Here is a 15,143-nt window from a genome sequence, read left to right on the forward strand (position 1 = left end):
AAAAAATCATGGGGAAGTGGGAATGGAATGGAGTATCCCATAAGAGGGCACGGCTAGCAAGTTGTAACGCTTAACGGGAACACTCCACACAACAACATTTTGTCGCTGGACCCAGCTTAAAACTCCCCTGTTCCATGAAGTGTTTTGATATCTCCCTAGTCCTGAAACCCTACTGTAATAAATACTTGATGTAACTGAAAGCACTCCATATTCTTCTTCTTTTTACCCCTGCCACCATTTCTTGCCCCTTGTGTCGGTTTGCAAATTGTAAGCTCCTTGTGGTTGGGACCTGCCCTCTCATTTTTTGTAAAGCTGCCCTGGGCTCCTGCTAGGTGGAAGGGCGGGATGTAAATAAAATAATCAGATAAATAAATAAAGTGCCCTGTGCTTAAATGATGCGCTCTAAAACAAAATAAACAACTGCTGGAGGCTAGAGAGGCAGTTGACATATGTGGTTAGATTTTCTTGATTAAAAAAAATTCATTAAATCTGTTTAAAAAGTTGACCCAGACAAATCATGTGGCAGTCTTTTTTAAATGATGATGAATACAAGTATTCTGAAAAACTACAGGTGGTGGATGCCATTTTAGAAGAGGTACGCTCTCTGTGATACATAAACAACACTATTGGTACCCTTAGATTATCTTAAGGGCAAGACATTCATCTCTTAATGTGCTGAGAGAAGTTTGTATTTGTGATGTGAAACTTCTGATAATGATTGGCCCAGTGACTGGACTGCTACAGATAGGGTCTTTGGCCACCAGCCTGCTTTCACTGTGTTTTTTAAAAAAGGCCTCAGTAGTAGGGGGCAGCGGGGTGAGGCAGAGATGCTTACCTGACCTCCCAGCAGGTGAGTTGCTGCTGCTTACTGGGAGGGGGAAAGGGGATGGCGAGTTGGGTGTGGTGCAAATACCCTGGCTGAGCCAATCCACCTCTTCTAGATGGCCTCCTGCCATCCCCCACCTCCTGGTAAGCAACAGCTACTCACCTGCTGGGCGGTCAAGTAAGCATCTCCATCCCATCATACCTTCCACTACTGGTCCTAAGAAAGGGGGGGTGAATGAAGCAGGGGCCTAGAAAAAAACTGTATGCTTACCAGCACTTCTGGACTGTTCCGATTTAAGATAAGGGGATCTCTGTTTTTCCTTCTGCTGTTGTAACTGAATACTGGTATTCTCATCTTTCTTGCATTGACTTGTCAAGTGTCCGTTTCTTGGCTAATAGTTTGAAGGGAAACAGAAGTATTCCCTTCCAGCAGGGAATAAATTGCTTCTGCTTTCCCACACCCTTTTCAGCCTGAGGGCTGCATATCCTCATGGGCCACCTTCTGGGGGCCACATGCCAGTGGGTGGGTGGGACCAGGTGAGAAACGTAGGTGGGGTCAGAGCTGAAATTGGGTGGAACAGCAGGTGTGTGTCTTACCTTTGTGCAGTAGACTACATTTGACCCTTGCAAAAAGTTTCTGACGCCCACACACATTTCTCCATCCAGGTAAGGAAGAGGCAATATCACAGTTCAAGGGCATATTGCTTCCAGACAAAGGTACTTGATCAGGGCATGGAAAGGGGGTGGTGAGAAGTCAGGTACAGGGTGGAGCCTGGGAGAGCCCCAAGCACCAAACAGAGAGGCCCGGAAGGGTGTTCTCAGTCCCTGAGTCTGAGATTCCCTGCCCTTGTCATTAGGTATCATAGAAGGCTAGGCATGTTTGTCTAGAACAGAGTAGTAGACCACAATGCTTGAGAAATTATTTTTTAAAAATTATCATTTGTCTCGTATCTCTGGAAGTAGAGCAGAGCTTAGGAGCACAAACATATCAAAGATGTTTGGGAGCAAAAGTAACATTTGTTTGCTCTCTAAAGAAGTTTTTGCAGTGGGTGAAGTAGCATTATGAAATGCAGAATTTCTCTGTTTAGTTGATTATTGAATCCCAGGGCTTGACTCCAAGCAGAATTTTAAATTAAAGAGAGATCTTATTAGTAATATATTTCAGAAATTTATTTTTGTAAAACTGTTTGTGCTCCTTTAGGAAAATATATAAGCATCTTGTTAAGATACAAATACTTAAAACCCAATTCTCTGTGGCAAAGCAACTCTTACTTCTGCCTTCTGTACAACAGCATATATTATATTGGGTAGTTATCAATGCTTGGAACATCTCAGCAGGGTTGATAAAACCTCTTGCCCTTCAGTGATAACTTTGCTAATTTTTGTCTGTAGGGAGACAACAGACTGCCCGAGGTTTTTTGCGCTGTGGATTCTTTAGCCAGTCTAAACTCAGTTGAGTCTTTTGCCTATAACTCTGTCTCTTGGATCCTTTGTCTTGGGATTTTGTGCAAATTAAATCTTGCACAGAACTTGGGCTTCAGACAGTCCAGGCTTTCTGTTTTCTAAGAGTTTCTAGTCCTTGGTATGGTGTAAAAATAAAAAATGCACAAATCCTAGAAGCTGAGTTGTGTTGGGCCATTGTAGCAAAAGCAGCCAATGGAATCTTTAAAAGTCTAGCAAATATATTTGATGAGCTTTCATAGGCCACTTTCACAGACGTTGCCTGTACATCTTTCTTTAATTATTAATAAAAAACATAGAATTCATGAACATGTAAGACATAAGGAACTAAAGAGAAAAAAATTGGTTGAATGGAACATGCAGTTAAACACACACACACAGAGAGGTACAAATTTGGGTTGCTGCATTTGCAATCCCTGGGAAGAATCATAAGGATCCTTTTAAAGGATTTGTTTATTAGTACCGGAATATTGTCCTTGATATTTATTTATTTATTTATTTCATTTCTAAACCGCCCATAGCTAATAGCTCTCTGGGCGGTGTACAAAACAAGATTAAAATACAATATTAGAATAAAATCAGTAATAAAAAGCAACAAAATTAAACTAAAACATTAAACATAAAAACATTGAACATTAAAATGCCTGGGAGTATAACCAGGTCTTAACCTGGCGCCTAAAAGAAAGAACCGTAGGCGTCAGGCGTATCTCCTCCAGTAAGCTGTTCCACAGTTCGGGGGCCACCACAGAAAAGTCCCTAGATCTAGTAACAATCCTCCGGGCATCCTGGTAAATTGGTACCCGGAGGAGGGCCTTAGATACTGAACGAAGTGAGCGGGTAGGTTCATATCGGGAGAGGCGTTCCACAAGGTATTGCGGTCCCACACCGTGTAAGGCTTTATAGGTCAAAACCAGCACCTTGAATCTGGCTCGGAAACAAATAGGTAGCCAGTGCAAGCGAGCCAGGACAGGTGTTATATGCGCGGACCGATTGGTCCTCGTCAGCAACCTGGCTGCCGCATTTTGCACTAGCTGAAGTTTCCGAACAGTCTTCAAGGGCAGCCCAACGTAGAGCGCATTACAGTAATCCAATCTAGAAGTTACCAGAGCGTGAACAACTGAGGCGAGATCATCACTGTCCAGATAGGGGCGTAGTTGGGCTACTAAGCGAAGATGATAGAACGCGTTCCGTGCCACCGCGGCCACTTGAGCCTCAAGCGACAAGGAAGGGTCAAAAAGGACCCCCAAACTACGAACCTGTTCCTTCAAGGGGAGTGTAACCCCATCTAGAACAGGAGAAACATCCACCATCTGGGCAGGGAAAGAGCTCACTAACAGTGTCTCAGTCTTGTCTGGATTGAGTTTCAGTTTATTAGCTCCATTATCCATTATCCAGTCCATTATCGCGGTCAGGCAACGGTTCAGCACATCAACAGCCTCACCTGAAGAAGGTGAAAAGGAGAAGTAGAGCTGCGTGTCATCAGCGTACTGATGGCAACGCACTCCAAAACTCCTGATGACCTCACTTAGAGCTGGAGTTACTGAGAATTCCAAATAGTGGCTTATTTCACTGGAGGCATTTGAATACTGTTATTTATATACTGTATAAAATTACATTTTTGCCACATAATTTGCCTGGACTCAAAACTTGGAGGACAGTATGATGAAGATGGGGTTCACACTTCTTACATGGGTCTCTGGACCTGAGGTCTCGAAGATCTAAGCACTGTTACCTTTTTGCTCTGATTGTTCCTTCCAAGCCCATGTGTTTTCTGACACCGTTCCTTTCTCCTAAACTGTCAATTGATAGAGGATAAGGCTATATACTACCTCCCGGACTGGAGGCACCATGACTCCAATTACCTGGTGCTGGGGAACAGCAGTGGATGACAGTTCCTGTACATATGCCCTACTTGTGGGCTTCCCAGAGATACTGGTTGGCCGCTGTGGGAAGTGGGATGCTGGACTAGATGGGGTCTTTGGTCTGATCCAGCAAAGCACTTATGTTGTTCTTACAAGCATGCTGATAAAAACTCGCATGGTGGGGGGGGGTGCATGTGTATATGGGATTCGCAGTATTCCAATCACAGTATTCCAATTTCAAATATTCAGAATATTTGGCTTATATCTCAATTCCTATAACAGTCCTGTAATGTAGGCTAGCACTATCCTCCCTTTCTCTCCTGCCTCCATCCTGCTCCAATAATTGCAGTTGGAAACTTAAGGCATCTAGTATGTTCATGGCTAAGGTAAGATTTGAACTGAGGACTTATCTGCAGCTCATGCTCTTAGCCTCTGCATCTCAATGCTGCTCCTGCTTTGTTATCATGCGGAATGTAGCCTTTCCTAGTCAAGGCTTGCACAACGTATCATCTTATAGCCACAATCCCTGACCATGCTTTCACTTCTGATTTTCTTAAAACATTCAAAACGCTGGCACAGTTTTCTTTCTTTTTCTCTTTCTAAAATGTGATGGCCTCACTAACTAAGTCAAAAGGTTCTTGTGGTGACCTTGCTATAAGACAGTAAAATACTAATTAATCAAGTTGTTGGAACAAGACCACATAGCAGAGTTGAATCTCCCTGCCTCTTGAGATTACTTTGTGGAGGTTAAGTTATGTTAAATTTAGGACATGGTTGAGCAAGGTGACCTCTGTGAACATAAGAGCCTTGTAGCATCAGACCTGGGATCCATAAGAACAAAGGAAGAGCCTGTTGGATCAAGCCAAAGGCCCATCTAGTCCAGCATCCTGTTCTCATAGTGGAGCTAGATGGCTCTCAAACATCCTGTTTCCGACAGCCTGATGTCTCTAGGAAGCTTAGAAGCAGGGCATGAAAGCAACAGAACTTCCCTGTTCTCCATCACCAGGTATAATGCTTCTAAACATGGAGGTTCCATTTAGCTAACATGACTAGTAACTGTTGATAGCTGTCTTGATAGCCGATGGACAGTTGATGAGAGTTTAGTCCAACACCAGCTGAACAGCACCAGGTTGAGGAAGTCTGCAATAGTAGGCTGGTTACTATCCCTCTGGACTCAGGCAGGGTGAACATAAGACCAATGGCCTATCTAGTCCAGTATCCTGTTCATACAGTGGCAAACCAGATGCCTGTGGGAAACCCGCAACCAGGATCCTCAAGAGCACTCTCCCGCCCTGCAGTTTCCAGCAACTGGTATTCAGAAGCATCCTGCCTCCGACTGTGGAGGCAGAGCATAGCCGTTGTGGCTATTAGCCTGGGACAGCCTTATCCTCCATGAATTTGTGGAATCTTTGAGTTCATCATTAAGAAAATCTCTGCTCCCAGCTCTGACATTGCTGTTCCCGGTATGCTAAGCATGACTCTTCTGTTCTATGCAAAAATGAGCAATTGCTGTCTGAATGCCTTTTGAATTGTTGTACCCTCTCCATTGCAAGGTCCGTCACCCGGTCGTCTGTGCCAACAACCATGTCTTCTGCTCCATTTGTATTGAAGTCTGGCTGAAGAACAACAGTCAGTGCCCTGCTTGCAGGATCCCTATCACCCCTGACAATCCTTGCAAAGAGGTCCTAGGTAAGGTAACCTTTCTCCCCCTGCCCCTCCACCCAATCAAATATATGCAGGGTATATTTTTATGCTCTGAGTGGCATGTGGTCTTTGGCACTGTTTCCAGCAGTGGGTGACACCATGTCTGCTGAAGCTCACAGCCCCCTCTCGTGTTTTTGTTTTGCCTTTCGAGGAGTTCAAGGTGTGGCATCCCTATCATTACCCATTTTATCTTCACAGCTTCCCTGAGTAGTAGGCTTGACTGAGACAGTGTGACTTGCCCAGGTTACCCAACAAACCCAGGTCTTCTTGGCCAAGGTCCAGCAACTGCACTGCACTGGGATGTGGTGTGATGGAGTGGCTTGAGCAGGGGTTGCCGGCACAGTGCCTTCAGTGTCTCCTCCCCTGCTGAAATTTTAGCTGATAGACTCCATTGTGATGTATAATTGGTTATGGCTATAGTGTGTGTGTGAAGGGGGAGCAGCTATGACAGTTTCTCTGGGTTGCAGATATGCCCACAGACCCAAAAAGTTTGGTGACCCTGGATTTAACGTGTTAGACTAAGGCCTGAGAAACCTCAATTCATATCCTCGCTCAGCCATGAAGCTTGCTGGGTGACCTTGGGCCAGTCAATGTGTCTCAGTCTGACCTACCTCCTAGGGTGGTTGTGAGGATAAAATGGGGGGGGGATAATAAATATGTTATTGCTCCTGAATTGCTAGTGATTTAGTTTGTAAGGAAGGATAGGGTACTTCTCATTTGACATAGACACACACACACACGGAAGCTTAGAGTGGAATGTTTTGCATACAGTGCTAGACTAGGGATGGTGCAGGGGTTTCTCCGGGCCTGGCTCAGAATCAAACGCCAGAAGTCTGAAGGATCAGAGTCCAGACATCACAAGCACTAAGCACTCAAATCCAGGCACTCGGACAGGACGCTCCTTGCCCTCTCTCTGCTCCCTAAGACATTCTTGTTATCCCACACCCCCATGCTGACACTTCTTCCTCTACCTGCTAGAAGTAGCAGCAGTAAGAAAAGGTAACAGAACCTCCCCTATTCCTTCCATTGTTTCCCAGTCAGAACACTGCACCCCATGAAATTTGGGAGAGTCATTCAGTTGAGGTCCCCAACAGTTCTTTGGATCTGTAACTAGAAATTGAGCAACTTTTTTTTTCTGTTGAGGGTTGCATTCCCTCAAGAGTAATCTGTCAGGGGCTACATGCCAGCAGTGGGTGGAGCCAGAGGTGAAAAAATGTTCTGGATTAACTAATTTGGAATAAAGACGATTCCACTTAATTTTTCAGCATGGCTGTCTCCAATTAGCATTCCCAATCCTATGCAGATTTACTCAGAATTAAGCCACAGAAGGTTTGATGAGATTACTCTCAAATAGGGATGGGATCCATTGACTGGTTCCATTTCAAAAGCATACAGTCGATCACAAGCCAGTATTAATTTGAGTTTGTTCTTTGTCCACTAGCTGCTGCTTTTAACAATCTGCTTTTTCCCTGGCAAAAAAAAAAATTAATATCACTATTTTAAAGGAAATGTTGATAATTTTAAAGGAAATATCTATACATGAAAGGAAATATTGATAAAATTATTTATCTTAATATCAATATTTTAGAGGCAGATTTTTTACTATCTGTTTTTTAAAATAGCTGTTGAAAATTGCAACATAAAAATCCAATCTGCAACAATAGATAATAAGCGAATTAATCAAAAAATTCGGTACCAAATCCGAATTGGGTAGAATTCTAGCACATCTCTACTCTCTAATAAGTATGTTTGTTTATTTAGAAAATTTCTTAATCACTTTATATTCAAAGAAACTCAAAGAGATGAATAGAAAATAGAAATCATATACAATAGTACAGAATTTCAGGACATTGTACAAAACAAAAGTCCAGTACCATACAAAGGAATATCGAAACGATGTGTGAAATACAAATCAAGTACAAGGCCAAAAACAAAAAAACTTGGATCAAAGCACAATATAAATATCAGGCACAGTATAAAGGAATCTCAAAACAACATACAAAGTAGAGGTCTGACAAATACAATACAAAAGAAATCAAAACAATATATCAAACAAAAATGCGACAAAAAAGAAAAAGCTCAAAATTATAGACAGAATAAAAATCAAGTACAGTACAGAATATTTATAATCAAATGAAAACCTTTCAAAATGCCATTATACTGTAAAATCAGTGACACTTAGAAAATCCCAACCAATCACTTTATACAGCAAAGACAGCTAACCATAGCGTTCATGCAGCCATGGACCTGAAATACAGATAAATCAGTGATGCATTCACTCCCTCCCTGCTGATACCTGGGATTGGGGGCAGCTCTGTGTCAATAAGTCTTATTCTGAATGGCTCTGAGCAACTTTATGTCATCAACATGACAGATTTTTTTATACAAATATAGTTACGATTCTGGAAAGCAAGCAAGTGTATGCACACGGACATGCATACAGAAAGTATATAAAAATGATTTTATCATATAAAATACTATCCTAGAGGAGGGCGGGGTTAAAATCCAGGAGGAAATAAACAGGAAGGGGGGAACTCTGGCAGGATGGAGGAATGGGACAGCTTCGGGAAGTGTTGAGGGCTGCATAAAATGAGGTCCAGGGCCACAGGTTGCCCACCTCTGCCTTAAATAAATCAACTCCCTGAATCCACAACGCTGCATCACACTTCTAGCCATGACTTTTTTCTTGTACATGAGTTTCAAAAATGCCAATAGGTTCCTCTTGCAAAAAGGTGACTTTTTTAAAAAGGAAAACCTTCAAAAGGAATTAAAATATTTTCTCTTCTGGAGAATGGGGGGTGGGGAGAGGATGATGTGCTTTGTAGATGCATAAAACCTGTTAGTAAGAAAAAAAGAAAATATATTTTCTTTTTGAAAAACAACTGAAATGGAGTCCAAGGTATAACAGAACAAAACTGGGGCTTGGGGGGAGAGAAAGGAGAGATCTGCTCATTGTAGTTTGGGCTCTCAAATGTACAGTCCATTTCAGCCTATTTTTATAGTAGTTATTTAACAAGAATCAGATTGGCTTACTTTCTCTTGCTATGTTTTCTGTGCAAACTGATTGTCTGATGCTAGTGTAGGCTAGTAGACAATTGGCTCTTTCACACAAGGACAGCTATACAAATAGCAGCTTGTGGCAAGCTGACCTGTCTTGGCCTAATCAATCCTCAGTTTCCTAATCTGTGAAATGGGTCAGATGATGATGCATCCCTTTATGCAAATCTGAGCAGAGGTAGTTGCAGTTGCCTGCACAATATGCCTCCAGTAACATAAATAAAAAACATTTATCCATGTGGCTGAACTTCCTGTGTGCGACATAACATGCAAGTTGTAGACATCCCTGGCACAAAAGGTATAATATGCAAATCCTTCCAAGTGCATGTATGTCTTGAACATTCCCGGAAGCTAAATGGGAGAAATTGCAGAGATGGTGGCAACCACAGATATGAGTAAAAGGAGTCTTAGGCTGCAATCCTACACCTTGGAGTAAGTGTCATTGAAATCATTGGGCTTCCTTCTGAGTAGACACTCAGAGGGTTCTGCTGCATATCTCTCAGAGCTGTTGGCAAGATGAGTGTGTCCTTAGGATAGGGCAGCCTATGTGAATCGTCATTTTAAAATGTGAGTGTGAAACTTTAAAACCAAATTTGAGAACCTGCTCTCCTTCAGATGTTGGGATGCCCAACTCTCATCAGTCCCAGCCAGTGTTCAGGGATGATGGGAGTTGTAGTTCAGCGCCATCTGAAGGGCCACAGATTCCCTGTCCCTTATTTAAAGAAAGAATGAATGTTGAACAGAGGCATGTTTGTTGTGTTGCTGCAGGAGGGACAAGTGAAAGTAATCCTGTGTTTAGCCCTACGGTCAGAAAACAGCTCCGCAAAACAAGGCTTGAGCTACTGCACAAAGAATATGAGGTAAGAGTGTGCAAGGGCATTGTCAAAAAGTGTGGTTTGTAAGGTTTTAATTGATATTGAGGCTACTCTCTTGGAACATAGTACGTCTAGATTAGGGGCAGGGAACCTCCAGCCCACGAGCCTAATTACACCTCCCCATTTGGTCCCAGAGGCCATTTTGGTCCAGCCACATCCATCTGCCCTAACCTGGCATCATATACTGTATGATGTCAGGTGTGGGGCAGGTAACAGCCTGGCTCAGCTGAAAGGGGGTTTACAGGCAATGCTGATCAACTGACTGGAAGCACCTGCTAAGCCCTGTGCAACGTGCTCTGTAAGACCCAACTATCAGTTGATTGTCAGGTCTTGTGGAGAGCTTTGCAAGGATCTCAGCAATACCTGAGAATCAGCTTATTGTTAGGCCTTGCTTGGCCCCTGCAAAGCACTCTGCGGGGGGGGGGTTGCAAGGGGTTGTTCTTACTCCATAGCTGCTTCACGCATTGCAGATTTGCTATGCAGAAAGCACTATGGGGAGTGAGGTGAAACCCTTGTTGTGTAGGTGGTCATCTCGCTAGTACAGCCTTTCCCAACCAGTGTGCCTCCAGATGTTGTTAGACCACAATTCCCATCTTTCCTGACCATTGGCAATGCTGGCTGAGGCTGATGGGAGTTGTGGTCCAACAACATCTGGAGGCACACTGGTTGGGAAAGGCTGCACTAGTACATACACATTATAGAAAAGCCTGGTGCATGCAATTGTCAGACATGAATGCTTAAAGGGAGGTTAAGTAAGCCATTGCCTCTTGATATTCGCCCTCCACCTCACTCCAATCTGTAATACAACACTTGCCTGCCTCTTTGGGCATGGATGGTGGAACCTGTGTTTCTTCAGATGTTCTTAGACTCTGACTCCCATCAGCCCCAGCCAGCCTGGCCAGTGGTTAGGGATGATGTAGTTCAGCAACAACTGGAGAGCCACAGTTCCTTATCTCTGTTAGAGGGTGACTGAGAAGATTACTGAGCATGGGTATGAGGCATTTTTCAGAGTAAACAATTCATTTTTATAAGCTCCTGGAGAGGGAGAGAGGAGAACATCCTTGGAGACATCTCCTTCAGTCATACTACTGTTTTCCAAAATAAATCAAGATAACATTGGCAACCTGAACCTTGGAAACAGAAGACATCATGCAGGCCTTGGTTCTTTTCCTGAATGTAACATAGGCTGCATATGATCTGTTTATCAAGATGCTTAATGTATATACTGGATGGAAGCACGTATTTTGAAATCACCTTGTACAGTAAGGTGCTCTTACAGGCAGATCTGGCCAAAAGCATCTGTCCAGGCACTGCTAATAACAAGATGTGAGACTGGATGGGCCCTTTGCCTGATTCAGCACACCTTTTCTTAAACTGGCTCACGCTCGCACTCACTTGAAATATGCTGGCTTTGAGCATATCATAATTGCTCTGTACCAGGATCATTCTACAAAAACATGAAGGAGGATTAAGCAGTATAGTGAAGCTTAACTTGTAGTGTGTGTGTGTGTTTGTCTTTTCCTCTTTTCCTGTCTCTTCCAAAAACCTGTTTCGTGTGCAACCCACTTGGTAACGGCTTTGCCACATTCCGAAGGATGAGATAGAATCTCTACAGAAAGAGCTGGAAGAGCTGAAAAGGAGCAACCTCAGCCTGGAGTCCCAGCTCAAATCAGTCCTGCAACCCGTGATGCTGGACATGTCTGACAAAAAACGGGCGAGTCCTGGGGTCTCGGATGATGAGCACAAAGTGGATCCTGAGACTTTGGCAGCATGGACCCAGAAGCTTCAGGCCGCCAGTGATATGTATGAAAAAGTGAAAGATGACATGGAAAAGTTAACAGAGGTAATACATTTCTGCTAACCTAATTGGGCAGCTGTCTAAATATTTGATATTGAGTAGGCAGGGGCAAAGGGTGACGTGACCTGCTGAGTAATTCCTAGATACATTAGAAAGCAAAATAGTGTTGATATACTGGATTGACCTGTTATTTATTTATTACATTTATATACCGCCCCATAGCTGAAGCTCTCTGGGTGGTTTACAACAATTAAAAACAAATATACAAATTTAAAAACACAATTTTTAAAAAACAATTTAAAAACGCTGTCAAATATTCCATGAAATCAAGAATGCTCTTGTGTAAGTGACAGCCCCGCTGTCTTTTTAATGTTTGTCACATTGCCATGAGGCAGTAAATATCAGGATGCACGCACCCTTCATTTAGGAGCAGCACCCACAACCTTGTCATTGTCTCTCCAGTAAGCTTACATCTCCTCAATTAGGCTACACAGCTTACCTTCTACCAGCCCATGCGCAGGGCAGGTGTCTTTAAACAAGAATATCAACATATTTATTGTGTTTTGCTTTATACATTAGTATCTTGCCCTTCAATACAAAAATGTTTCCATGGTAGCTTGCAGATATGTGATAGAAAGCAACTTTTAAAAAACCCAGGTTTTAAAATACAGCGATAAATAATGAATGAATGAATTGGACCGCCTTCAAGTCGATCCTGACTTATGGCGACCCTACAAATAGGGTTTTCATGGTAAGCGGTATTCAGAGGTGGTTTACCATTGCCTTCCTCTGAGGCTGAGAGGCAGAGACTGGCCCATGGTCACCCAACGAGCTTCATGGCTGTGTGAGGATTCGATCCCTGGTCTCCCAGGTCATAGTCCAACACTCTAACCACTATGCCACACTAGGTTAGGATAAAAGCAGCCGTACTACCCCGTTAAAAATGTAACAGCCTGAGAATATAGAAGGGCCTCTTGATTGGTGCCAAACATAAATCAGCACTAGGTGAGCCTCCTCAGGAAGAGCATTCCATAAATGAGGTGCATGCCACCATTGAGGAAGCCCTCTCTCCAGGTGTTAACTGCCTCCCCTTGGAAGGCAGGCAGACTAATGTTGGAGTAGATGACCCTTCAGGTCCAAAACCTTGTACTGGTTTTAAAAGTTAGCAAACATCAGTATTCTGATTTGTGCCCAGAAACTGCCTAGAAGCTAAAGGAATTGTTTCAGCACTGATGAAATGTGTCCCAATTATTCAATCCCAGTTAGAAACTGAGTGGCTTCTGTGGTTAGTTTGGTCTTTGAAGAGAGCTCCACAAATAATGCATTACAGTAGGCTAACCTGGAGGTAGCCACAGCTTGCTGTGACAAGCACCAGTCTTGGCTCTGGTTAGAGATGTGAAGGCCTGGGAATGTTTTTTTTTTTTCAGTTTTTTGCCAAAGCTTTTTTTGGGGTTTTTTTTTCCCCTGAAGAATTGAAAATTTTTGGGCTATAACGTGTGATAGGATATAGAAGCTGGTTTGAATCTGGGCAGACCTTCAGTTTTTTTGAAGTCCATTACAAGTATGAAGAAGTAGAAACTGATAGTGATAGCCCAGAAAATGGGACTGATTAAATTTCATGTAGTATTTAAGTCTTGGTTTTCTCCCTTCTTCTCAGCTCTTTTCATGGAAAAGATCTGCTTGACACCATGGAGGACTAGAGGAGGCATAATACTTGCCAGAATAATTTCCTTTTAGTATAGTGTTGATGATTTCTCCTGTTGATCCTGGTTTTTGCCTGCTCCTAGTAAACTGGCAAACCAAAAGCGATGCTAGGTCCCTTACAGTTCAGCAGCTTATAGCTCTATTTGTAACAAAAAATCTAATTTATAAAAAAGGTATAAATTAAATTTGTAATGAGTGGTACTTTTGAAACATAATTTAATGGCAAACCAAATTATACATGATAATTCCTAAAGTAACAAAATGGTTTTTTGAACTGCAAAAGGTGCTAAAAAAAAATAAGTATTGCATATTTTTCCCAATATTTCTGTGGGGTTTTTTTCTGGGAAATAATAATTTAAAAAAACACAGCTAGATTTCTTCCATGGCTTCAAAATTTCCAGAAATTTTACATCTCTAGCTCTGGTCCACAGATGTTACTCTAGTGGCAAAGAGCACACCCAGACTCTGGAGCTGCATTGTTAGTTGGGAGTGCAGCCTTATCTGGATCAAGTTGAGCACCACCTCTTGGGACAGACAAACTATCCACCAAGAGTGCCTCCGTCTTAACATAGGGTTAAGGAGGAAATGAAGCAATGCCAGCAGCCATCGCGTTGACACAGGCCATAAGTTCCCAGGATTTAGGACTGGCAGAGTCAGTTTTATTTACAGTGAAGAAGAGACGGATCCATGTGATCTGGCATGGCTTCTAAAGCTAAAAAGAGCGGTTTCTAGAAGGTTTTAAAAAAAGAAAAAGCAGCTAGAAGAACTCTACTTTTTCTTAACCATTATAACAAGCCCATGTTTTAAATGTTTTACCAATATTTGACTGATCAACTGCCCAAGCTTTTTTCTTTTTTTCTCTTCTGGGCTCTTACAGCAAAAAAATGGCAATTGTTACCATTAATTCCTTGCTTTGTCCACTGATCATTTTCTGCCAATCCAGCAGCCCCTAACTGTGTTTTACTGGTTCTTCTTTTCAATGTTGACAACCAGTTTTCTTTCACACTTCCAGTAATCTATGACATGGATCTGATTTGCATCCTTTTGATTTGCGAATGCCACCCGACTGGCTGAGAGAGGTTGTGCACACTTAGTTTCCTTTGTTGACTAATAATGTGTCTGCTGAATTTTGCTGAAACAAAGTCCAAGTGTCTCAAAAAGATGAAGCCCAGAACATTAAAGTCCCTGAAAGATGCTATATTGTAGCAGCTTTCAGTGGTTAGGGCTCATTCATGCAATCAGCAGATTTAAATGGTAAAACATGTTTTCCTTATGCGGGGGGGGGATTATACTACTAGGTTGCAGGTAGGGAGTGCATGTAGGAATGCTTCTTACCAGGGAAAGAAAAATCCCTAAATGTTGAAGGCAAGCACATTGGGGAAAGAGTTTTAGCCTAGCCTTCTCCCTGGATTGCTATATCTCTATGTGCCTAGAGTATGTTTTGTTTGAGAGTATTCAAACATGTCAGTTACCCCTTGCAGCTTGGTACATTCCAATAAAAGTTTTACCCCTTGAAATCCACTGACAGTTTAAGCTGACATGTTTCTTGCTCTCTACTGCGTACTTGCGTGGATGGTTCTGCAGCTCTGTGGGCAATACAATCTGATACATTGGCAGCATGCATATAAGACCTACTTCCACTCAGATCTGTTTTGCTTTAGATCAGGTATATGACATTCGCGTGTCACACTAAACTGTGGTTTAGCATAGGAATGAGTAGCTGTTTTCAGCCATATTCTGACAGGAGGGGGGGAACAACTCACATTCTCTGGGAAGGGGGGCTTTCTGTTAAGCCACTCTGGCCACTGGAGCTCTGTCAGGGGAATAGGAGTTTCCGAACAACTTTCAGCACCCTTC

At 42.7% G+C, this 15,143-nt stretch overlaps 1 protein-coding gene across 2 annotated transcripts in view; it reads left to right on the forward strand.

The window, feature by feature from the left end:
• OBI1 (ORC ubiquitin ligase 1) overlaps positions 1 to 15,143 on the forward strand; it is a 32,786-nt gene that overhangs the window by 6,920 nt on the left and 10,723 nt on the right. For both annotated transcript variants that reach the window (XM_061626550.1, XM_061626551.1), the window contains exons 2-4: positions 5,702 to 5,837; positions 9,678 to 9,769; positions 11,379 to 11,627. In XM_061626550.1, coding sequence (XP_061482534.1) covers positions 5,702 to 5,837; positions 9,678 to 9,769; positions 11,379 to 11,627 — 477 coding nt within the window. The remainder of the gene's footprint in view (positions 1 to 5,701; positions 5,838 to 9,677; positions 9,770 to 11,378; positions 11,628 to 15,143) is intronic.

Source organism: Rhineura floridana, chromosome 5, assembly GCF_030035675.1.
Source record: "Rhineura floridana isolate rRhiFlo1 chromosome 5, rRhiFlo1.hap2, whole genome shotgun sequence".
Classification (NCBI taxonomy): domain Eukaryota; kingdom Metazoa; phylum Chordata; class Lepidosauria; order Squamata; family Rhineuridae; genus Rhineura; species Rhineura floridana.